Genomic DNA, 22,848 nt, shown 5'->3' with positions numbered 1-22,848 from the left:
CGCCGCAGAATTACGTCAATTTTCCCACAGCGCACAGCAACGCTTCACACAGCCCTGTCACCCCGCCAACGACCCTCGCGTGCACAGGCCAGCGGCCAAGAACCAATCCTCGGCTCAACCGTATCCTCAAATCTTCTTGGCAGCTTGGCTTGACAATTCAATCCAAAGGGAGCTGGCTCGATGTGCTGTTACTCATCTTCCTATGACTCGCTCAAACGCTCTCATGCTGCACGAGCGCATTCTCTGCTGCTCTGAAGACTTGACTGTTTCATGCATGAATGTATTAGATTGAGCCACATGTGAGGTGGGTGTGGGGTAAGAGGAAGCGCCCCGACATTGCTCACGATTCGGCGGCCTTTTCAAAGACGTCGCCGCCGTTGTTGAGCAGGAGCAGCGAAGCCTCGCGTACGCGCAGCAGGTAGTCTTGCAGCAGGTTGCGCCCGTTCTGGATGAATTCGAGGTAGATCTTGTGGCGCTCGTCGGCGACGATTTCCGAGAGTCGCATCGCCATGCCCAGATTCTCCGGCAGCACGCTCGACGACTCGGCCAGCATGTCGTGCAGCCGGAAAACAATCTCGGGAATGTAGGTCTGGCGGATGTCGAACAGCTCGCGCGCCCGGCGTTCCACCTCCAGGCCGCCCTCGGCGTCGCTCAGCGGCATCTTGAGCCAGTCGCGCTGCAGCAGGACGAGGTCCAAATCGCGCGCCTGCTCGACCACCTGACTGAGCGCCTTGGCCCAATTCATCCTCTCCAGCCTCGACAGACCGCCCGTGCGCGGCACTTGCGCCGTCTCGCTTTGGCTGGCGTTGAATGCAGCCGCGTCGGCAGGTCGAGTGGTCCAAAAGTGCTTGTAAGCCACGTGCGCTTCGAGTGCGGTGAAAAACGTGTCCCATCCGGAACGCTCGATGCTTTGATCCATCGGGATGTCTAGACTGTCGACGCTCGATACAACCTCGCTCGGCATGCGGTCTCGCAGCACCTTGGCAGCGTGCAGTCGTCCCGTTGACAAGAAGAGCCGCGTGAGCGCGTTGGATTGGGTGATGGCATCGGCGAACGTCGCCGGGTCGAACGTGAGCCAGTCGATCGCCCTGACGAGCGCCTCTTCATTCGCATCCAGATGCACATCGAACTTGGTCGCATCCAACCTTGCCGCTCCCGCCTTCCCTTTCGGACCACCTGCCGCAAAGCTGAGCGGCTCATCAAAGTCGGATGTGATGCTGGGGAAGAGCTCGTCGAATACGATGTCCACCGTACACCTCGCAACAGCCGCCAGATCGAGGCTGTGCTCCTCGGCTCGCCGCAGAGCGAGTGCTTTGGCCTCGCGGCTGGCATTGACATCCATGGAGCGCAGGAAGTTGGCGTAGCTCCTCGTCGCTGATTGTGGCTCGAGCGAGCTGGCGTACATGGCAACGAGGTCGGTCTCGCCTGCTACCTCGAGGACCTGCACGTAGCAGCTGAGGATCGCGTTGCATGCAAAGTCGGGCAACGAGATGGAAAGCAGGCGGAGGTAGAGAATCAGGTGCGCAAAGAAGCGCAGCAGACGCGCAAACGTCGCTGGCTCCAATGCAGTCTGCATGTCGCCGAGGTTGTCCGCAAAGCGGTTGAACAGCTCTGGGAGGTTGTTGGAGATGATGCTTCGTTGCACCAGTCGGTACGGGTCGTTGGCCTGCAGATGGATGCTGTGCGACTGCAGTTGGCTGAGTTTGTCAAAGACGCCGGACAGAGAGCCAAGCTCCACCTCAGCTTTCGGAGCTCCTTCTGCTCCGGATCCGGCATGAGTGGCAGCAGCCGAGGACGAGGACGAAGCACCTTGCGCGAGCTTGACAGCACCGTGCTCTCCGTCTCCGAACAGCTCCACGTCTGCCTCCTGGCTCCACCATCCGTGCCTGTCGTCGAGCTTGACATCGACGGCAGCCTCGAGCTTTGCGTTGACGTAGGCCCACAGGTACTCCTCCCAGCTCTGACTGACGTTGGCCACCGGCTGGAGCTCGCCGGCCAACGAGCCGTACAGGGCGCGCTCGAATTCGTCCAGGTTGGGATTGGACGCCAGCTTGCGGCACGTCGACTTCCAGAGAGCGCGATTGCGGTTTCCCACAACGCGGTCGACGTCCGGAAGATCGGGGCTCAGGGCAGGATCGTGGTAGAGCATGGCACCGCGAAGAGTAGCAGCCCTCCAGCTTTGGTCGGTCTGATGGCAAAGGTCGAAGGCGGCGTCCAGTCGTCCGGCACGCGCGTATTCGAAGAGCGTCCTTAGCAGCGCTTTCTCGTACGTGGCGTCTTCGAGCTCAAGGCCGCCTTCGCCTCGCGAGACTGCATCGGGGTCGAGATTCTTGACAGCCTTGCCGCGGTTCTTGGGTGCGAAGCTCGAGCTGGCCGCCGAGCCAAAAGTGGGTTTGCGTCCGTCGCTCGAGCTGGGCCCAGAACCGACGGACGAGCGCTTCTCTGCGCGAACGCGATTCTTGGTGAAGGATAGGTAGCCCTTGCGCACCTCGACAACATGTCTTGGCTCGAGCGCATCCTGCAGCCATTCGCGGATAATGCGAAGCTCGTTGAGCTGTTCGTTTGCCTCGAAGATGGATTGGATCGCTGCGAGTGGTGTCTCGTATGGCTGAATGGAAGTCGTATCCGTTTCCTCTGCTCCATCTCGCGATTCTCTTTCGGCTCTGTGCAGCCTCTCGGATGTGAGTGCGTGCACCAGTTTCCAGGTGTTCTGCTCCAGGATCCATGCCGCTCGGTCGTCATCTTCAAGGTTCAGATCTTGGCGGCGGTCGACGTAGCCAGCATCGTCGAGAGCTTCTTCTCCGAGGGCAGAGCATACTTCTGCAAAGAGGAGAGCCGTGCCGTCATCGTGGTCTATCCTTGCGGCAGGCTCGAGGTCCTTGCATGCCTGCAAGACTCGGGCGAATGCTGTGAAGCTCGACTCGTTGCTGCGGCTAGCGGCGGCTCGTCCTGACGCCGAGGCCGAGGCGTTCGCTTGGACATCGTCCTTACGATACTTTGGTGCTGCGACTGCCATCTTTGCTGCTGGTTTCGGATGTTGCGGTCGATGATCAGGCCATGCTCACGATGCAAGACGAAGTGTTGATTGATGGAAAAGTTGAAGGTTGGCTCGCGTGCACCCACGCTTCCTGCGCTCTGAGCTTCCGCAATCCGAGCTCGACGCGCCTCTCGCACGGAAAAGTCGCGCCCCAGTCCATCAAGTCTCTAAAATCCGGTCAGCCTGCAGGCAGGTGGAGAAGGCTCAGCCGCGAAATTGGCCTTAATGACCCTCGGCGCACATCGCCGGGAGGCTGCCTCTTCGCCTTTCGCCACCATCATCTGCCTCGCTTTTGCAGACGACACCCGCTGCTTCTACGGCTACTTCGGCTTTTTCGCATCTACTCAGTCCACGTTCTGGAAGGTTTCGCCGATCTCGTCGACTCGAGACAGGAACATCGCCATCCTCTGTTTGCGTCGTCTTGCAAACGATTTGCAGCAGACGTGTGAGAGGACAGCCAATAGGTTGCACGAGCCCAAGTACACGCATCTCTCTCACGAGAAGATTTGCCGTCGTAACAGTGTGTCGTTCGAGAAGCGACAGTTGAGAAAATCACAGCTGGTCGTTGCAGGCTTGCCAAAGCATTGCAGCTATGACGGCCGACATTGCGAGGTCGCAACAGAATGCGTTCGCGCAGCCCTTCGCGCTCAGCGCTCGTTATGCTGCCGACCGCGGCGATGCTCCCAAGGGCGAGGACGACTTCGTTCCCGATCTCAATGTGCGACTGATCTGCCGCGACTGCAAGACGGATCCGCCGAACCTGGCCGAAGAGTTTGACTCGGGCGACCTGGTTTGCGCTGACTGCGGACTTGTGGTGGGCGAGAACATCATCGACACGCGATCGGAATGGCGTACGTTTGCCAACGAGGACGGCGATGACCCGTCGCGTGTGGGAGCGGCCAGCAATCCGCTGCTGGATGGTATTAATGAGCAACTCGAGTCGCGCATCGGCTACCGCGATGGTGGCTCGGGAGCCTCGCGCGACCTGCAGAGGACGATGAACCGTGCGACCGGCACGCGGGACCGGAACATGTTGGACGCATTTGAAGACATCCAGCGCAAATGCGACTCGATCCACTTGCCGCGCACAGTGTCGGATGTGGCCAAGCAGGCGTACCGACGAGTCGAGGAGGAGAAGATCCTGCGTGGCAAGAAGCCGGATGCCATCATTGCCGCTGCGATCTACGTGGCATGCAAGATGAACCACGTGCCGAGAACGTTCCCAGAGATCTGTTCGCTCACGAGCGTGTCCAAGAAGCACATTGGCCAGTGTTTCAAGGAGATGCAGCAGGCGTTCGGACTGAATGCGACCGGCACGGGCTCTGTCGATGGCTCGCGAGCGAGTGCAAACAACAGTGGCACGTCGACGCCGATTGGCATTGGTCCGACGGGCGCCGCGGATCTGGTTGGACGATACTGCAACCACCTCGGCCTGGAGATGCGCGTTACACGCTCGACCGAGGACATTACGGCGCGGGTGCGCGAGTTGGGCGTGCTGGCGGGACGAAGCCCGATCACGATTGCTGCTGCGTGCATCTACTTTTCGACGCTGCTTTGGGGCGTGGACAAGGGAGCCAAGCGGATCAGCCAGGCTGCGGGTGTGAGCGACGTGACGATCAAAAACTCGTTCAAGGAGCTGCTCAAGCACAAGGACACGATCGCCACGCCCGAACTGCTCGCCAAGCACCCTCAGATGGACATCTCGCGCCTCGACGTGTAGAGCTTCGGTAGGCGCGGTTGAAACTTTGCAGTCGACAACACGGCTCGCTTCGCATCAATTGATGGGCTCGCCGTCGTAGCGCTTAGCATGATGGACATTTGTATGAGAGTGGGCAGTGCCAATCAAAACTGTTGCTCTCGTGCTCCCAGTGGCAGGAACTGTGTAGCGTGACGCCGGGGGAAGTGACAGTCAGGCGGCCGTCTGAAATGGTGTAAATCGCGAAATGCCCGCGTCTCAGATGGAGCGCCCAGCTGGACTCGGTGAAATTCGCAGCGTCCCGCGGCGCGTCGACGTTTCCGCTTCGCTTCACCTCGTGCCGCCTTATGGATCTGCAGCCTCCCTCCCCGCAACTCAACGAGCGTCTCCCCGCACGTCTGCCGCCACCGGGGAAGGCATGGATCCCGCTCCGCCTTCTGTTTATACCCCGCGGACACAGGGACACTTGCAACAAGCAAAAAAGGCTCCATAGCTCAGTTGGTTAGAGCGTAGCACTGTTATCTCCCCTACCAGACAGTAGCACTCATCCGCCTCAGGCTGGCTGCGACTCCCCGCTCGGGTCAGCAGCTGGCGCAGGCGAGCTACTCGAGAGATGCTGAGGTCGGCGGTTCGAGCCCGCCTGGGGTCGCTTCTTTTTGGCCATTTGGTTCCCTGAAGATGTCTATATGAGCATCCTTTTTGCTCCACAAGATGTTTGAGGCCCATACTTCTGAGGCGGGATGGTGTTGGTCCCTCAAAGCCGCGACCCTGCAGCAGAGGCGCGCCCACCGCTCCGACTTCCGAAAATTTAGATGAATGTTAGACCCTGTAAGAGTCGAGCAATAAAAGTCCCGCATCAATTTTGGGTGGAATTGCCGCGGGCTCCGGAAGTTGGATCCGCAGCAAGGCTACTGCACGCGTTGCAGCCTGCAGTGCGCGTTGGCTCGTTGGCGGCAAGCAGCACACAGACCATCTGGCTGAAGGCCGCATGGAGCCAAGTGCGGCATGCGCGTTGCGGATCGAGGCAGCGCAGCACACACTGAAAAATTGGCCCTCCGACGCGTCATCGCGACTGTCTGCCTCCTTTTTTTCTCCTTCCACTGAGCAGCGGCGAGGAGGCAAGGCAAGGCAAGGCAAGGCAAGGGAGCGAGCGAGCGGAGTCTGGCTAGCACGGACGCCAGTTGGCCAAGGCGAGAGATGGCGTCCTGCGTGTATGCGAAGCGACTTTTTTTGACGGCCGAACGCGCACTCAAGTCCAGGGTGCGAGTGTCGCTCTGTGCAGAGCGCCGATCCGTGCCTGTGCGCTGGGCTGCTCTGCTCGCAAAGTCGGCGACCCTGAGACTGAGCTCGCGAGCTTCTCCCTCTCTCGCGCATGTCCGCAGCTTGGTGAAGCGAAGCTCGAATCGCAACACTTGCACCCCAGCACAGCTTCGACGCGCCGGCTGCTACAACTGCTAACAGGGCTGGCTGTTCCTCTGGACGCAGTGTTGCGCTCCCTCCACCATCTTCCCCCTCGTCCAGCTTGCTATCGAGCCGTTCGAGTTTCGTCTGCCGTCTCCCTTCACCTCATCTCCTCCACTTGACTCGCTCCGTCGCATCGGCTCAATCCACAATATGTCCGGTTGGGGTTCTTGGCTGTAAGTAATCAGCAATACCTCCTGTGTCCACGTCTTGCTCATCGCTAACCCCTTCCTGTCGCCTTTACTTTCGACTTCACAGCAAGGGCGACTCGGCCGCTGCTGCAGGCTCCGGCGCCCCCGCTGCATCTGGAAGCAACTTCCACGCCATCACCGACACCGTCTCCCAGGACGCCCTCTTCGGCCCTCTCCAGGCCTCCGACCTCGAATGGACCTGTGCCGGTGGATTCACCACCGAGACTCAGACCTGGTACTCATTCCTCGAAGATGGCTCCTTCGCCACCTCCCAGATCATCCACTCGGCCGTCGGCCTGTGGTATCCGCAGGTTCAGATGACCTTCAAGTACTTCAACCCTAAGACGGGCAAGAAAATCTGGAAGTCGGTCAACGTCACCAAGTTTGCCGCACCCCCCTCGGCCGGTGCTGCCGGCCCGCAGGGCGACAAGCGTTCCAGCAAGGCCGCCGAGTTCACCGTCCTCTTCACCACCACCGACGCCGGCGAGGACAAGTACACCATCACCGCCAACCTCGACGCCGACCTGCAGCTCTCGTGGTCCTTTGTTCGTCCTGCTGCTACCCAGGGCTGGAAGCTCGGTGCGGGCCCCAAGGGAGGCTTCAGCTACTTTGGTTCCAACCTCGGTAGCCCAGAGGGCTACGTCATCCACCGCTTCTGGCCCGTCGCCGAGAGCGAGGGTCACATCATCTCGCAGGGCACCGCCATCGACGCCAAGGGCAAGGGCATGTTTGTCCACGCCATCCAGGGCATGCGTCCCAACCTCGTCGCCGCCAAGTGGAACTTTGCCAACTTCCAGGCTCAGGACGAAAAGCTCGGCAGGGTCAGCGGCATCATGATGGAGTTCACCACCACGCCCGACTACGGCAGCGTGGCCGAGGGCGCAAACGCACGCGAGTCGCTCACGGTCAACATTGGTTCCATCGTGGCCGATGGCAAGCTCGTCGCGGTCAGTGCGGCGACGCGCAGCGCTGGCTCGCCCGCTTCCGAAGCGAGCCGCAAGAGCAACTCGTTCGCCAGGCACCTCGACCCCATGCTCGACCAGGACACCGGCTACCAAGCGCCCCAGGCCATCGAGTTCCACTGGCAGGCACCGCTGCTCGACTCGGCCTCGGGCAAGGGCGACGTCGACCACAAGGTCGAGGCGCAGCTCAAGGTCGACCTCGGCAAGCCCTACCCGTCCAGCGAGACGCACGGTCTGGTCGACAAGGTGGACGTGCTCGCAGAGATTCCCTACATGGTGCGCAAGCTCGTCAACTACGTCGCAGGCACCAAGCCTTACATCTACCAGACGCTCAACCCAGCCACGCTCACGCTCACCCTCCCCGGGCAGTACGCCGGCAGCGGCAAGGGCGAGTCCACCTCGATCAAGGGCACCCTCTTCGAGGAGCACACCTTCATCAGCGGCTAGACACGTCTCCATACACAGTAGACACGACTTTCGCTCCTTTCCATCCGTCCGGTTCTGCTGTGGGCACGAGGAATGCTATTCAACACCACTTCATACGCGCGGAACTCAGTGGACTGCGGATGCATTGCATTGAAATTGTACGGGAAGGGATTCTACAAGGCAAAGATCAGATGCGCTCCTTGACCCACTTTTCGAGGCCGCCAGCGGTGTAGATCTCCTGGACGCTCTTGCCGATGCCTGCAGGCTTGGCGGTGTACTTCTTGTTGACCTTGGATCCGTCAGGAGCGGTGTAGGAGAGGTTGATCTCGCCCGTGGCCGAGTTGATTTGCACGTTGGACTGGTCGAGCAGAATGGCCTTTTGGTTTCGAACGGCGTCCCTGGATCCGAGGTAGAGCGCGGTGAGGTCCTGGACGAGCTCGTGCGACTCGAGGCAGATGAGACCGTTGTTGATCGCGTTGCGCTTGAAGATGTCGCCGAAGCTACCGGCGAGCACGAGTGGAACACCGGCGTACTTGAGAGCCGTAGCTGCCTGCTCTCGCGAACTGCCCGTGCCAAAGTTGTACCCACCCAGCAAAACAGGTCCGAGCTTGACGCCGTCCGAACCCCCTGCACTGCTGCTGGTGCGGAGCGAGGCAACAGTCGAGGCAAATGTGGCGTCGTAGTTCTCCATGACCACTTCGGCTTGTTTGTCGGGCGTAATGTCGTCTTGGTACGTGTACTTGCCCGGGTAGATGCCGTCGGTGTTGAGGTTGTCCTGCGGCGCAAAGATCAAGGGGCCCGAGAAAGACTTGGGGAACGAAGGAAGCACTTCGACACCAGCTGCGTCGGTCGAGGCCGAGGATGACGCCGCAGAGGCTGCATCAGCACTGGTCGAGATCGAGTACTTGAGGCCACGCGAGGGAGGCAGCAACGAAGGGTCCAGATCCGAAGGACCGCAGATCTTGCCCTCAATCGCCGACGCCGCCACCACTGCGGGCGAGGCGAGGTACGCCTGGGCGTTGGGACTGCCCATCCTGCCCTTGTAGTTCCTGTTGGTCGCCGAGATGCCCACCTCGCCGTCCTCGAGCAGACCCACGCCGAGGCCGATGCAAGGTCCGCATCCCGCAGGCAACGGCTTGGCGCCTGCGGCCATCAGGGCGCCCCAGTCACCTGCCTCCTCTGCCTCGCGCTGTACCACACTGCTCGCGGCTGCCACGTAGAACTCGACGCCCTTGGCGACCTTCTTGCCGCGGATGACGTCGGCGGCCGCCTTGAGATCGGACGCGCGCGAGTTGACGCACGACACGAGATACGCCTTGTTGATGGCGATGTTCTGGTGCGCCAGCTCGTCGAGCGGCGTCGACACCTTGACCGAGTTCGGCCCGCTCACGTGCGGGACGAGCGTGGCGAGGTCGAGCGTGAGGTGCTTCGAGTAGAGCGCGTCGGCATCCGGGCGGAGGAGCGTGCGCGAGAGCTCGTCGAGTCGGTGCAGGTTCAGACGCGGGTGTGAGCCGGACGGCGAGGGCGACGAGCCGATCTGGAACTCGAGCTTGTCGCGCTTGCGGATCTGCTTCTCGTACCAGCCGAGCGTGACGTCGTCCGTGGGGAAGAGACCAGCAAGCGCACCCCATTCGGTGGTCATGTTGGCAATCGCCAGCCTCTCCTCGATCGAGAGCGCAGAAAGACCTGAGCCGTGGAACTCGATGGCAGCATTCAGCACCTGGTCTTGGTTGAAGTAGCCGCAGAGCGCCACGATCACATCCTTGCCAGTGACACCCTTGGGCAGCTGACCCTTGAGCTCGACCTTGACCACCTCGGGGATCTGCCACCATGTCTGGCCGGTCGCCCAGATCGCCGCCGCATCCGTGCGCACGATGGGTGTACCGAGACAGCCGACACCGCCGTACATGTTGGAGTGCGAGTCACTTGCCACCGCCAGCGTCTGCGGGAAAGCATAGCCCTCCTCGACCAGCACCTGGTGGCCGATACCGCGCCCGGCAGGGTAAAAGTCGATACCATGCTTGCGCGCAAAGCTCTCGATCTTGCTGTACTTTTCCAGGTTCTTGGCCGACTTGTTCTGCACGTCGTGGTCCAGCGCAAACACCACCTGGTCCGGGTTGTAGATCGACGTGGCGCCGATCGAGCCGAACTTGGAGATGACGGGCCCGGTGTTGTCGTGCGTCATGACGGTGCCGGGGCGGATGGAGACGTAGTCACCCGACTTGACGTGCGATCCTGGCGCTTGGTCCACGGCGTACTTCTGCACGATCTTTTCGACGAGGTTGTACGTGCCGCTAGCCGGGTTGACCGCAGCGTGCGTGGCGAGGCTGCGACGAAGCAGCGGCGTCGAGAGCCGGGAAGCGCCGAGGCGCAGCATGTTTGCAGCCCTCATGATGATGCGACGCTGGGCGATGCGGAGCGAGGTAGTGGTGAGAAGCGGCAATGCAAGCGTCGTGCTTTGGATGGGAGGAAGGGAGAAGCCTTCTCGTGTCGATTTGAAAGTGGGCCTTTGGACGTGGCTCAAAAGAGAGTTGTGGGCTGCAGCCCAATCTCGGCATTTCCCCGAAGCCGCCAGCTGCTGCCGCATTTCTTCTGATGCGCGAAAATAAAATCCGGGAAAATGTTAGTTGAGAAGCTGCAGTCCGCGTCGTCCGCGCCTGTGACTCGTCGCATCCAATCGGGTGTTTCGGATTTGTGCTCGCGCGATCCTGTTGCCTCGCCATCCTGAGCTCCTGTCGAAGAACGCAGCGCAGCTTTCTGCCCCCCGTCGGCCGCATACCTGATCCAGACAACTCGCAACACACAGACAAAAGCGTTGAGATCCTAAAAGACAAAGATGAATTGCTGCTTCGGAACAATGTTTCCAAGAGTGGATGTGGCGGAGATAGATCTTAGAGCCACGGCCAGCAGCTCGCCTCGTGAAGCTCGCCGGGCCAGGCAGAATAAGCGGGATGGGGTGATAAGGTGACAGATGGAGCGCATGAATGTTGATGGGGAAGGGAGACGACTAGAGGGTCAGATGCTGAGCGTGACCAATGAGATGCAAACTAAAAACACAGTATGAAGGATCCGAGGGCTAGAACACTTTTGAGGGGGCAGAGAAGCGGGATGTAGAGATGCGACGTGCGAGGGACTAGAACTGCTGAACGTTGACGTTCCAGACCACGTTTCCGAGCGGCTTCCTTGCGCCGAGAACAGGCTGCTGCACTGTCAAGTGCGTCGAGGAGCTCTTGCTCGATGGCATGCTGCCATTCGAAGCCGACGAGCGGTTCTCCTTGTCCTGCACCGAAGCGCGCGATGCAGGCATCGGGACGGGGAGACCGGCGGCAGTAGCAGCGGCAACAAGAGGGTCGTGGAGCGAGTACAACGACAGCGGCGTCACCGGCATGTCGTCCTCGTCGTCCTCGTCCTCGTCTTCGTCCATGGACCGAGATGGTGTCGACTGCACCGACGATGCGGGCGTGGTGGGCTGCGAGCACATGGACTCGTCATCGTCCACATCTGCGCTGCCGACTTCGGCGTTGCGCGTGACCGCCTGGGCGGGGAGCAGGCCAGAGGGAGGTGCCGACTTGGCTGCGGCGACACGCGCGCGGTACCAGTCGCAGACCACGGTGGAAGCGTTGGAGAAGTAGGCGTACGAGTACTTCTTGATCAGGATCAGCGAGAGGTCCTGAATGTTCTCGGACACGTACGCGTCGAGCATGTGAGCCGCCTTGGCAGCATCGTCCGTCGGCAGAAGCTTGCACGACTGCGGCAGACCGCAGATGAAGCGTGCGAGGATCAGCGCACCCTTGGTCAACGCCGACGACTTGAGCGAGATAAAGTCGCGGTGGAAGAGGCTCACTTCCAGGAAGAAGCGCGCCAGGTTCACCGTCTTGAGGTCCTCGCCGTTGCGCACGCTCTCGATGCGCAGCCACGCCTCGGCAGTGGGGTGGCCAAGAGTCCAGCCGATGGTCGAGAGAACGTGGCCTTCCATTTGGGAGAATGCCGACTCGTCGTAGGCGTTGCAGCACATCTGGCTGAGCTCCTTGACCGTGGGAACGCGGTCCTTGGCGTCCTCGAACTTGGCCGCGATCAGGAGCGCGGCGCAGCCAACAAGCTGGTAGTGGCGCTTGTACACAATGCGCTTCGACACGTAGCGGTCGACAATGTTCATGGTGAGGAAGAGCGTCTCCGGTCGCAGCTTGAACGTCTGGTGGATCTCGATGAGGAAGTCGACCAGGTAGGGGCGCATGAACCACTTGAGCTCAGGCTGAACGTCCATGAGCTCGACGGCGGCCACCGTTTGCGACTCCATGTGGTGCATGTGCTCGATCACCTCGTCTTGGTACTCCTCCTCGAAGAGCAGTGCTCGGAGGTTGGCCGAGATCTTGGTGGTGGATCCTGACGAAGGAAGTGTCGAGGTAGCAGCCGATGTGTCAGCAGCCTTGGACTCGCTAGACGACGTCGAGTAGGACGACGAGGCGGTCGAAGCATAGCTGGATGTCGAGGCGCGCTTGGCAGCCATCTGGATCGCGGCGTCCTGTTTCGAGGGATCAAGGGGCGACGTGCTCCTTCCTCGCGAGGAGCGAGGGCGCGAGCCCGAAGACGTGGCGCTCGAGCAAGCGGAGCTCATGCGATGTTGACGGCTGAGGGCCGAGCCTCGTCGCGAGAGGGAAGTGTTGCTGGTGATGGCGGGTGGCGTCATTGTGGATGATGTGTTTGTGTGCTGTGTTCTTTAGAGCCAGGCGTGACGTTGTCGTGTTGTCATGGACGAGTGGTGCGAAGACAGGTCGATGTGAATGCAGTAAGAGCAAGGAGCAGGTTGGAAAGCGAGCAAGGCGTGGCAAAAGCGGAGGCGAGACGAGCAAAGGAGTGTAAGAGAATAGATAGTCGCAGCCGGGGCAGGGAGGGTCGTTGTTTGAGGAGGAGAAAGGAGAGTGGTGGGTCAGCGTCGGTATCGATGACGAGGGGGAAGGGGGAAGAAAGGATTTGGAGTGGAGAGGCTTGGAATCATGAGGGGGACCCGAAAGCCAATGTCGATGATACAAAGTCTTTTAAGGAGACGCAAGGCGGGCCAGGCTCGACCGTCGGCTGAACTGCTGAAACAGCCGTCCAGTCCGAGTGAGCTCCGACTCCGCCCAAACGCAGGAGCGGCGTCTAACAGCACGAGCTCTGCCGTTCGCATGGCGGGATTGGGGCTGGGAGGAGGGGTATCACTTACCTCGGTGGAAGAGGTATGCTGCGGGCGAGTCTGGCAGGGAATGTAACGAGCGCGATGGCAGGAATGACCAGGGAATATCGATCGCAGGCTCGGACAGAAGGCAGGCACTTGCGATTGTCGTCGGCGTGCGGAATGCGTGCTGGGCGAGGTGCAGACACACGGTTGATTTAGAGCTCGTCGAGGCTTGTTGGGATGTGGTGCGGGAATAGCGCGCCGCGTAACAAACAAATGTCGGAGGTCGAAAGGCGAGAGGATGCTGGAGCAGGTGGGCTGTCAGGGGTTCTGAAGATGCTGCGGGCGCGTACAGTATGATGAGCAGGGCAAGGGCATGCAAGGCGGAGGCAGCCGCGGTAGTGACGAGCGAGAGGCATCGATGGGGTGCGTTCCAGCAGCCGCAGGGCCGTCGGTGGCATGCAGCATCGCAAAAGTGATGGATCGCACAAAAGTTCATGCAGCGGTCATGCATGAAGTTGTTTGTCGGCACAGGATCATACCGAGAACCGATCGAATGATGGGTTGAGGGAATGCGTGCGGTGTGCAGGGTCAGGGCAGGGAGGCACGGGAGCGCGTGCAAGGGGAGCAATTGATGAGCGATATCAGTTTTGACATCAGACAGCGACGACGCGCCAGGAGAGCCGGACATGCGACGAGCAGTTGACGTGCCAGGGACGCGAGCCAACGGATACGCATCGGCAGGGTACCACCGAGAAAATCGCAGAAGTGCGAATGGTCAGCCGCACACGATGAAGAAGCCAGCCGGCCAGGAGAGACCAGTCATGCGCCGCGCAGACGGTAAAGTTGGCGAGACGAGCGATCGCATCGAAAAGGCATCGTTAGGGCAGATCGGCGTCGTCGAAGGAGGAAAGGGGTGAGAGGAGGCAGAAAAAGCAAGCAAGGAACGTCAGTACGCCGCTTCGCAGGTACAACTGTGCTTGGCGCGAGCAGGTCAGACGGGCAGGTGAATGTACGTACGTGTGCAAGCGAGGCTGTGGATCGACGAGTGCTCTAGGTGTGTGCGGAATGGAGGGGCTTGGGTTCGATGCCTGCGGGGCCGCCGAGGGATGGCATGAGAGCAAGAGGGGATCGACGTCGTGCGGGCGGGCGGGCGCAGGGGTTGCCAGGTACGGGCGGTGGAGCGTAAGCGAAGGCATGCATGGCGACGAGCGCACAGTTTGACAGGCGGAGCAACAGTGCCACATTGGTGAGAGGCAGCGGCATCACATGTACCGAGAACCCAGCGCATCAGTGCGGAGTGAGAGACAAGTGAGCGCAGGGGCATCGGATCATGGGCATGCACGGTGCGAGGACGAGCCACAGAGGTTGCATACGCAATGCGCGATATGAGCAAAGCGTGTGGCATGTCGTGGCATGTCGGCCAGAGCAGTAGTTACGCCGCGGTGTCGGGTCCAAATCGAAGATCGGCAAGGGGTGCGAGTGCAGGTCGACATGCCAGGCAAGGGGCGAGGCGGAGCGGGCGCAGCGACAGAGTCGAAAAATGTCGAAAATTGGAAATCGCCGATCGATATACGGAAGACGCGTAAAATTGGATGAAGATCGGGCCCGATGTCAAACGCGAGTCGCAAGGTGTCAAGCGAGGGGTCGCGTGTGAGCCGGATGCAAGGAGCACCAACGAAGCGATGGAAGCCGCCGCACATGCCGAGAGGAATGGGCAAGAACCACGTTGAGTCGATGGATCAGCAGACGGTGGCAATGGAGGTGAGACGTTCGGTATGGCGAGGTCATGCGAGTATGCGAAGCGAGTACGCAGCGAAGAGATCAGAGGAGGAGAAGGGAAGAGAGACAGAGAGTTGGTAGTCAGTACTGTAGGCTCTTTCGAACGTAGTGAAGTGCTTCGAAGTGTCGAACTCTCCAGGCCTCTTCCAGACCACGCCAGATATAAGTGCATCCATGCCTCCTTCGCCGTGTCTTCAATCGGTCGCCCACCACATCCCTATTCGAAGCTGCTGAGCCAGCTCGAATACCAACTCCAGGTGATGGCCCGCGCGATCATGCTGACCCCTTTTGCCTCCGATCATACACACTGAACTACTGATGAACTCGATGCTTTGCACCCCTGACGTAGCCACCTTCTGTCCAGCAGATACACCTCGCAGTTCCGTGTCGTGGCAAGCCAAGGTGCGTTGCGAAAACTAGACTGTCGGTGTGGTCGATTGCTCTGCTGATGCATGGTCCCCCGATCCTAGCCCTTCCTGATGCTGAATGGTTTGTACTTACAGGAAGCAGACAATCGGTCTAGTATCTTTGTCGATTCGAAATGAATGTGGGTTTGCAAATGAGCGTGATTGGACTGTCGAGCTGGAGAAGACGGTCGAGAGCCGGGAGAGAAAAGAGTGTGGTGGATCGTGAGTCGATCTGGTGGAGCCGGAGCAGTGGGGAGTATGGAGTTGCAAGGGGAGAGGGATCGAGGAGGAGGGAGGAGAGTGGTACTGATGGAGAAAGGGGGGAAAGCAGGCTGATGATGGCGAAGGGAGAAGGGTATATACCTTGTAAGGTCTTGGCGGGCGCGATGATGGTCTTGACTATTGACTCTCCGCGAGGCAATTCCAGGGCAAGAGTGGGGTATACAACAGGAGCGGCTTGAAGAGAGGGCAAGACGATGACTTGAAGGGAGAGATAAAGTGATGAGCTGCCCATGTGCAGGATTCAGGGACGTCCAGGATGGCCTTGGCCGTCTCGACTTCGGTGCAGGCCGCGTGGATCTGCACGACGGAGGTCCGCTCGGAAGCAATGTCGATCAGGTATGCATATGATCGCGTCGGATGAGAGCTGCGGCAGACGAAGCTTGTTCGGTGAGGCTCCGACGATTGTGCGAATCGAGCTGCGGGGATTGGAGAGGCAGTGGCTTGCAGGCAGAGCGAGGATGGGAGGCGATGATGTCGGAAAGATGGCTAGGTTTGAAGGCTCGGGCAGCAGAGCTTGACGTGCAGCAGGTACAGCCATAAGTGATGTGCAGCGAGTGACAAGGAGGCAGTGAGTCCGAGCAGATGACGCCGGTTCCTGGAAGGCGGGCTGGCGCTTATGCTGATGGCCGTGTACCGTTCGAAAGGAGCATAGTAATGCGGCCTACGAAAGTATGATGCAGGTCCGACGGGCAGCGTGCGGCTGTGGAGAGACGAAGACCGAGAGCGAAGCAGAAAGCAGTTGCAATGCTGAGTGTGGAGGGGTCGCTGTCGCAAGACAAGCTCAAGCGGAGACTGCGTAGTGGCATGCGTCCATGGCGGGGAAGAGCTCGGTGACATGTATGCGGGTCGGCCTCGAGGCTGGCGATGGCTGGGATGGGCAGGGCGTTTCGTAGCCGGAAGGGCATGAAGACGGAGCCTCGGACATGGGCTGCAGCTCGACGCGATCGGTCGGGGAACAGCAAACGACGGCGGCGTGGAGTCCGACTTGCTGGTTTCCTCGGCCAAGCGGGTGTGTCCGGCCGAGGTGGAAGAAGCGCTCCTCTGAACGGCCGTTCGCATCAGCCAATGCAGCCGCGTCCTCAGGAGCAGCCGCACACTTGCCTCGAGTGCAGCTTACAGCACTGTAAAGGCAAGCATACATCGTCAGTGCGGCTTTGCAAAGGAAGGATTTGTGCTTGTCGTGCGCAGTAGCGAGCGTCGAGCGAAGCGTGGTTCGGGACATCCGAGGCGAGCGATCCTGCAAACAGCTGCTGCACCTGCTGCAGCTTCTTCCGAGACGCGACCCTGATCTGCTTTCGCGCTGGTCGGCAAAGTCGCCCTCGCAAGGGTCCGCTCGGCGATGGGTCTCAATTCTCACACTGGGCTGATGCGACTCGGTCTAAAATATGCACCTCGATGCACCTCCAGCAGCTGCCACCGACGCGCTCTCTGCTGCGCTGGAGTACTTAGCACCCTTTCGGTTTGATCTGCACCTTTGCACTTTGTCCAGCACCCGTCGATCTGGCTGCCTCTTGTCTGCACCGCCAACAAGTCAGACCGGGAAGCAGCCGACGGACGAGTAGACAGCCTCACGGTGAGAAATGACCGAGAGCTCGTGCGTTGGAGGCAGCTCGACCCCTGGCAGCGGGCGTGGCCAAGGGTCCAGGCCGTCGCTAGGAAATTTGCGCCCACTCTGCTTAGGATCCCAGCTTGCCGAGGCTTCTTGACGGGGAACGTCTGCGCGATACTGTACCTTATTCCGCGATCATGCAGCAGACCACGATGCCTGGTTCGCCTGCTTTCTTGCGACGTAATCTGCACAAGGCAGCCGATGGCGCTAAAGGCGCTGACTTTGGGCAAGTGTGACTTTGTGAGGGGCCGCCCAACTGCAAATCCGAGCTGCTATCCAAGCGAAGCGATGGAGCATCAGAAACGGGAAGCGGTCGCCAGTTGGGCATGCAGAGGCTGGTAACGCGAACCTCGCGTGCATCTGCTCGAGATCGCTGCAAACAAATCCACCGCCGCCGGGTTGTCACTGCCTACCCTCTGCTTCGTTTTCCGACGAGAAGGCCTGCGTACTCCTCGCTTGTGCGCTTCGCGATTTGTTTGTGTCTTCATCTTGCGCGCCCACCGCCCGCACCAATGGACGTGGCGAGCTTGGCGAGCTTGATGGCTCGCTGATCCCTTGACGAGAACTAGAACAGCTGTGCCTGGCCATCGAATTCCGCCTTACGCGTCTGTACCTCCTCGTCTGGACGTCTCCATAAGTTTCAGGCGGCGGTCGAGTACCGATGACCACCTTGTCAAATGGTTCATTTGTTTCGCATTCGCGCAGCCGAATGTTCCGAGAACGGTGGATCGAGCGGCGCTTCGGAATGGGCGGGGTCAGGATCGAGTAAAGCTTCCTGACGCCAATGCCACGATCAGCATTCCGTATCACGCGCAGCTGTCAGTCTGCTGCGCATGTGTCGAGTGCGTGGGTCTCAGGCCGCCGAGTCGTGCGCGCGCTGTTCATCGCCGCCTCGGCGACTTCTAACATCCACCTGCTGTGCCTTTGCCGGGCGCGGATTCTTGCTCGGTGATGTTGGCGCATCGTTCTCACTGAACACGTCGAGACCCGAGTCGGCTCGCCGAAGCGCAGCAGGCTTGCAGGCGCCCTGGGTTATCCGTCCGGGTGCTCCAGCCAACTTGTCTCCTTCATTCTTCGTGCTTACACCGCCTGTGCCTTGCATTCGCTGCATCGCAGATCCTTGCCTGCTGGAACATGAGGATCAGCAAAGCATGCTCTGGCTGCGGGAGCGCCGAAGCGAGCAGTGTGGACCGGCTCGTCTGCCCTTTCCGACGCGTTGCCGAGGCGCAGCAGCGGCTCTGAGACCAACACTTGACGCGATGTGACTGTAGAAAAGACATCCCTCGCTAAAAGCACGCCTGACAGCCAGAAGTCACATCGGGCATCCTTGCGACGCACCACTCGCGATTGGCGATCTTCCGATCCGGCGGCTCTCCGTCTGCTGCTTGAGTGAGCCAGTATGTGACTTTCGCCTGAATGCCGAGCACCTTCGTTATGGCTGAGCGTAGACATCGTGTAAATTTACTTCGATGCAACTGCCTGCACAGTGCAGGGCCGAGTGCCCTGCAATTTGTTGCCTCAACGCCTTTTTCGACCACAATTTCTGGCCGCATTTTGCGAACTAAAATTATCCGCTGCTCGAATTCAAGAGCTGAACCGAACGACTCTACCAGATTAGCTGCGAGACCAAACAAGAGCACATCGGTCATCGATTGAAGGAACGACAGCTCAGGGTGCGAAAGCAGAGGACGGTGGGCACAAAAGAGCCTCCGCCCAAGGCACCCGGCCGGCAGAAGTGCGCTGAGGGTGCAGGGCGTGTGTCGTGTGTCCTCGACCCGGGTTCCGACTTCCGACCACAAATTTTCCAAGCCGCTGCGCACAAATTTCCCGTGGTGGGTCCAAACCGTGGAGCTGGCACTGCAGAGCGCAGAAATTCTGGAAGAGCCGCATCCCAACCTTCCTACGAAGCACCATCACCCTAGACACTACCGTCACATCCCAAGGCTCATCATGGTGTCGTTCAACTGCGACGGCTGCGGCGATGTGGTCAAGAAGCCCAAGCTGCTGCAACACTTCAACCGCTGCTGGGCGCCCGTGACCTGCCTCGACTGCTCGCAGCAGTTCAACAGTCCGGACGAGTTCAAGAGCCACAACACGTGCGTCAGCGAGGCGGAGAAGTATGAGAGGAGCGTTTACCGCGGACCAAAGCACCAGCAGAATGGTCAGAATGGCCAGAACGCTACGCCCAGCAAGCAGGCCAAGGGCTCGCAAGCAAACACACCTGCCAAGGCGGCCGAGTCGCCTGCCCAGGATGCTGTCGAGGCACCCACACCGAGCAAGTGGGACTCGTCCAACGCAGTGAACGGCAAGAGGAAGAGGGAAGACGAAGACGCCGAGGAAGACAAGGCGCCTGCCGAGACCAAGGACTCCAAGAAGGAGAAGAAGGAGAAGAAGGACAAGAAAGAGAAGAAGGAAAAGAAGGAGAAGAAGGAGAAGAAAGAGAAGAAGGAGAAGGACGAGGCAGAGGGCAGTGCGAGTGACGCTGGCGAGTCGGAATACGACGCCGAGGAACACGTTCAGGACGACCCAATGCAGGCGGAGGCGGAAGAGGAGAAGATCATCAAGCCGCTCTCGGCGTCGGAGCTGGAGGCGTTCAAGAAGAAGCAGCGCAAGCTGGGTATCGTATATATCTCGCGCATCCCACCCGGCATGACTCCGGCCAAAGTGCGCCACATCCTGTCCAACTTTGGCGAGCTGGGACGCATCTATCTGCAAGACGGCACCAAGCCTGGCGAGTCGAAGAAGAAGCGCGGCGTGGCGCACTACACCGAGGGCTGGGTCGAGTTCACCTCAAAGAAGGTAGCCAAAGCTGCAGCCGAGATGCTCAACGCGCAGCCGATCGGGGGGCTTGCAGCGAGCAACTCGAAGAAGTCGGGTACGGGTGGGGGCAGCAGTAAGATGGGCAAGAGCAGCAAGCGGTTCCAGGACGACGTGTGGACTATGAAGTATCTCAAGGGCTTCAAGTGGCATATGCTTTCGGAGCAGATGGCACAGGAACGGGCCAGCCACTCGGCAAGACTCAGGACCGAACTGAGCCAGTCGGCGTACGAGCAGAAGGACTACCTCAAGAAGGTTGAGCGTGCACGCGTGCAGAAGGACAAGCTCGAAAAACGCAAGCGCAAGGCCGACAAACTTGGCACCGACATCGATACCGAATCCGGCATGGAAAAGGCACGCACGTTCAAGCAGAGGAAGCCCGTCACCAAAGATGTGCGCGATCAAGCTCAGGCCTAGGTCCATCCCATACTGTCGTCGTAATCCGAACAATGCCATCGGTTCGTTGCATGCAATTAGAGGTGACTGTGTCTATGATGAGGACGGAGGTTGTGCGAGCTGCTGCAGAATGGTCGTGTGGACGAGCTTGGCATCTGCACGACCGTTTGCGTCTTTCATGACCTGCCCTACGATGCGCATGGCGACCTTGAGATTGCCCTTGCGCACCTGGGCGACTTCGTCTGGCAAGCGCCGGAATGCCGACTCGACGAGCGGAAGCAGGTCCTGCGTGGTGGCGAGCGCAAGCAGCTCTTGCTTCTGCAGCAGATCGAATACTGGCGTCGTAGAAGTTTGCGCCAGACGATCTAACTCAGCCAGCGAGATGACAGATGCCGAAGAGGCACTGGCGGACGAAAGCACATCGGCAATGACAGCCTTGGCCGTAGTACCAGTCACCTGGCCGGCTTCTACAAGGTCGATGAGCTGGCCGAGGTAGTGGGCTGGCAGATACCACTGTCTGAACGGCAAATTCCTGGCGTTGAGACCCTTCATGAGCTCATGAATGATCCAGTTGAGGGCGGTCTGAGCGTTCCTCCCTTCTGCCACTCTTTCGAAGTACTCGACCGCATCCGAGCTTGCCTGGCCATCCTCGCCAATGGACGCGACGACGCGGCCATCCCTGTCGTCCTCGGATCCGACGCGCATAAGCACATTGATGTCGCGGCTCGCCAGGCCGTACTGCTTGCTCAGCCTCGCGCGCTTGGCATCCGGCAGCTCGGGAAGCCCATTCCTAAGCTCCTGGATCTGCATCTCGGACAGCAACACCGGCGGCAAGTTCGGATCGGGCATGTACCTGTAATCCGGCGCATCCTCCTTTCCACGCAGCCGGAAGGTTGTACCATTCGACTCGTTGTAACCCCTGGTCTCCTGTTCGATGCGACCTCCCGGCTGCTCGAGCAGCTGCACCTGACGGTGTGCCTCGTGGGAGATGGCGTTCATCATGAAGCGCGCGCTGTTAAGATTCTTGACCTCGCAGCGCGTGCCGAACGGCTCGCCTACGCGGTTGACAGACACGTTGACGTCGCAGCGAAGCGAGCCTTCCTGCATGTTTCCATCCGAAGCACCAACGCGGCGAACGAGTTCCTGGAGCTTGCGCACATACGCGCCGGCCTGCTCGGGCGTGCGCATCTGCGGCCCACTCACGATCTCCATCAGCCCAGCACCGGCCCGGTTGAGGTCGACAAAGCTACGCTGCACGCGCTCATCGTCCGCCTCGTGCAGCGTGGCTTCCGGCACCGCATCGGCAGGCGATTGTCTGCTGGCGTCCAGGCGTGACGTGGTACCGGTGTCAAAGTAGCTCGACTTGGCGGTGTCTTGTTCGAGCTGGAGCTGCTCGATCTCGACCGTGACTTCGTCTTCCGGGCTAGGCAGATGGCCGTCGTGGAAGCTGAGTTTGACGCTACCGTTGTTGGCGAGTGGAGCGTACTTCTGTGTGATCTGGTAGCCGGCGGGGAGGTCCGAGTAGAAGTAGTGTTTGCGATCGAAGCGGCTTTCGCCGTGCACCTTGCAGTTGAGGGCGAGAGCGGTGCGTGCAGCGAGCCTGAGGGCGGACCGGTTGAGCGTAGGGAAAGTGCCTGGGTGCGCGGCATCGAACGGGGTGACGAGAGAGTTGAGTGGGGAGGAGGGCGTAGGGAGAGGTGCGGAGCTGAAGAGCTTGTGTTTGTCCTTGATCTGGACGTGGCATTCGACGCCGATGACGGCTTGCCAGCCCAGTGGCAGTGGAGGATATCGAGATGACGCGGCCGCTTGGTCGTCAGCGGCTGCGGAGGATGAGGATGCCTTGGATTTGGCCTTCTTCTTTGCGCTAGTCAGGGCTGTGGCGTTGAAGCGTCGGCGTTGTTGCCCATCGATCAAAGGGAATGGACTTGCTGGTCGCTGAGACGCAGAAAGCGGCAAGCTCGAGCTGCTAGTGTAAGGGCGGCGTTGTGATGATGGCCCCGGAGCTGCGCCGGCGTCGTGAGGTAGCACATGTGCGATTGCTGCGGGTACGGCAGCGGAGAGCTGGCGGTGCGCCGGGACAGCCAGGCGGCATCGAGAGCAGCTCGACACGAGGGCATAGCATCTCGGTGCCATGTCTGCACGCAGATACAGCTCGGAAAGCGTCTGCTGGACGAGAGTGCTGAAGGGGCTTGATCAAGGGCGAAGAAGCCGGAATGCTTCCTGTCGGAAGGAGGTGGGCAGGAGTGACATTTTTGTGTGGTGCGAAGCCCGAGTTCCGAAAGTGTTAGACTGGCCAGGTGGGGCCGACCCAGGCCACGTTTCGAGAGCACCAGACCCACAGCTCGCCACGCAGCTACAAGGCGGTGGTGGCCGAAGCTTCTGAGGCTGATCTGCAGGGGCTGAACCGGAAGCAAAGGTCAGCTGGCCCTACAGAGCGTTTGGAGCTTGTGAGTCAGTCCAGTCAGCTCGCAACAGCTTCGGCCGCCTTTGAGCCGCGCGTGCTGCGAGTCGGTGCAGGGTCACGATCGGGCAGTTTGGGTCCGAGAAATTGACCGAGCTCCCATGATTTTGGCTGAGCCTCGAGGCTCGGAAGGCACGGCACAGCCGCTGCGCGGCCGCAATGGCCG

The 22,848-nt window shown here is 60.1% G+C and overlaps 10 protein-coding genes and 1 non-coding gene across 11 annotated transcripts; 5 read left to right on the top strand and 6 right to left on the bottom strand.

Annotated features, from left to right (window-relative positions):
• Positions 1-340: 340 nt before the first annotated feature.
• On the bottom strand, positions 341-3,016 carry PAN0_014c4924 (nuclear pore protein 84/107; the record flags this gene model as incomplete). The annotated part of the gene is made up of 1 exon (XM_014799630.1): positions 341-3,016. One exon carries the CDS (start codon positions 3,014-3,016, stop codon positions 341-343), a length of 2,676 nt encoding a protein of 891 aa, XP_014655116.1.
• Positions 3,017-3,629: 613 nt separating this feature from the next.
• PAN0_014d4923 (cyclin-like protein) lies at positions 3,630-4,757 on the top strand (the record flags this gene model as incomplete). Its single annotated transcript, XM_014799629.1, has 1 exon — positions 3,630-4,757. The coding sequence occupies one exon, from the start codon at positions 3,630-3,632 to the stop codon at positions 4,755-4,757; it is 1,128 nt and encodes a 375-aa protein (XP_014655115.1).
• Positions 4,758-5,216: 459 nt separating this feature from the next.
• PAN0_t014d0002 lies at positions 5,217-5,382 on the top strand. The gene is made up of 2 exons: positions 5,217-5,254; positions 5,347-5,382. It is a non-coding gene; the product is annotated as a tRNA-Asn (tRNA).
• A 965-nt stretch (positions 5,383-6,347) lies between these two features.
• PAN0_014d4922 (oxidative stress survival Svf1-like protein) lies at positions 6,348-7,794 on the top strand (the record flags this gene model as incomplete). Its single annotated transcript, XM_014799628.1, has 2 exons — positions 6,348-6,370; positions 6,453-7,794. The coding sequence occupies 2 exons, from the start codon at positions 6,348-6,350 to the stop codon at positions 7,792-7,794; spliced, it is 1,365 nt and encodes a 454-aa protein (XP_014655114.1).
• Positions 7,795-7,960: 166 nt separating this feature from the next.
• Positions 7,961-10,360, bottom strand: PAN0_014c4921 (homoaconitate hydratase; the record flags this gene model as incomplete). Its single annotated transcript, XM_014799627.1, has 1 exon — positions 7,961-10,360. One exon carries the CDS (start codon positions 10,358-10,360, stop codon positions 7,961-7,963), a length of 2,400 nt encoding a protein of 799 aa, XP_014655113.1.
• A 546-nt stretch (positions 10,361-10,906) lies between these two features.
• Positions 10,907-12,460, bottom strand: PAN0_014c4920 (cyclin; the record flags this gene model as incomplete). The annotated part of the gene is made up of 1 exon (XM_014799626.1): positions 10,907-12,460. One exon carries the CDS (start codon positions 12,458-12,460, stop codon positions 10,907-10,909), a length of 1,554 nt encoding a protein of 517 aa, XP_014655112.1.
• A 328-nt stretch (positions 12,461-12,788) lies between these two features.
• PAN0_014d4919 (uncharacterized protein) lies at positions 12,789-13,848 on the top strand (the record flags this gene model as incomplete). Its single annotated transcript, XM_014799625.1, has 3 exons — positions 12,789-12,989; positions 13,284-13,354; positions 13,593-13,848. 3 exons carry the CDS (start codon positions 12,789-12,791, stop codon positions 13,846-13,848), a joined length of 528 nt encoding a protein of 175 aa, XP_014655111.1.
• Positions 13,849-14,363: 515 nt separating this feature from the next.
• PAN0_014c4918 (uncharacterized protein) lies at positions 14,364-15,937 on the bottom strand (the record flags this gene model as incomplete). Its single annotated transcript, XM_014799624.1, has 3 exons — positions 14,364-14,806; positions 15,481-15,573; positions 15,649-15,937. 3 exons carry the CDS (start codon positions 15,935-15,937, stop codon positions 14,364-14,366), a joined length of 825 nt encoding a protein of 274 aa, XP_014655110.1.
• A 243-nt stretch (positions 15,938-16,180) lies between these two features.
• PAN0_014c4917 (uncharacterized protein) lies at positions 16,181-16,621 on the bottom strand (the record flags this gene model as incomplete). The annotated part of the gene is made up of 1 exon (XM_014799623.1): positions 16,181-16,621. The coding sequence occupies one exon, from the start codon at positions 16,619-16,621 to the stop codon at positions 16,181-16,183; it is 441 nt and encodes a 146-aa protein (XP_014655109.1).
• Positions 16,622-18,958: 2,337 nt separating this feature from the next.
• On the top strand, positions 18,959-20,242 carry PAN0_014d4916 (uncharacterized protein; the record flags this gene model as incomplete). The annotated part of the gene is made up of 1 exon (XM_014799622.1): positions 18,959-20,242. The coding sequence occupies one exon, from the start codon at positions 18,959-18,961 to the stop codon at positions 20,240-20,242; it is 1,284 nt and encodes a 427-aa protein (XP_014655108.1).
• A 72-nt stretch (positions 20,243-20,314) lies between these two features.
• PAN0_014c4915 (glutamyl-tRNA amidotransferase) lies at positions 20,315-22,354 on the bottom strand (the record flags this gene model as incomplete). Its single annotated transcript, XM_014799621.1, has 1 exon — positions 20,315-22,354. One exon carries the CDS (start codon positions 22,352-22,354, stop codon positions 20,315-20,317), a length of 2,040 nt encoding a protein of 679 aa, XP_014655107.1.
• Between the last annotated feature and the right edge of the window lie 494 nt (positions 22,355-22,848).

The sequence above is a fragment of the Moesziomyces antarcticus genome (assembly GCF_000747765.1).
Source record: "Moesziomyces antarcticus DNA, scaffold: scaffold_v10014, strain JCM 10317, whole genome shotgun sequence".
NCBI lineage: Eukaryota > Fungi > Basidiomycota > Ustilaginomycetes > Ustilaginales > Ustilaginaceae > Moesziomyces > Moesziomyces antarcticus.
Note: the sequence above shows the minus strand (reverse complement) of the source record. Positions and strands in the feature narration are given on the sequence as shown.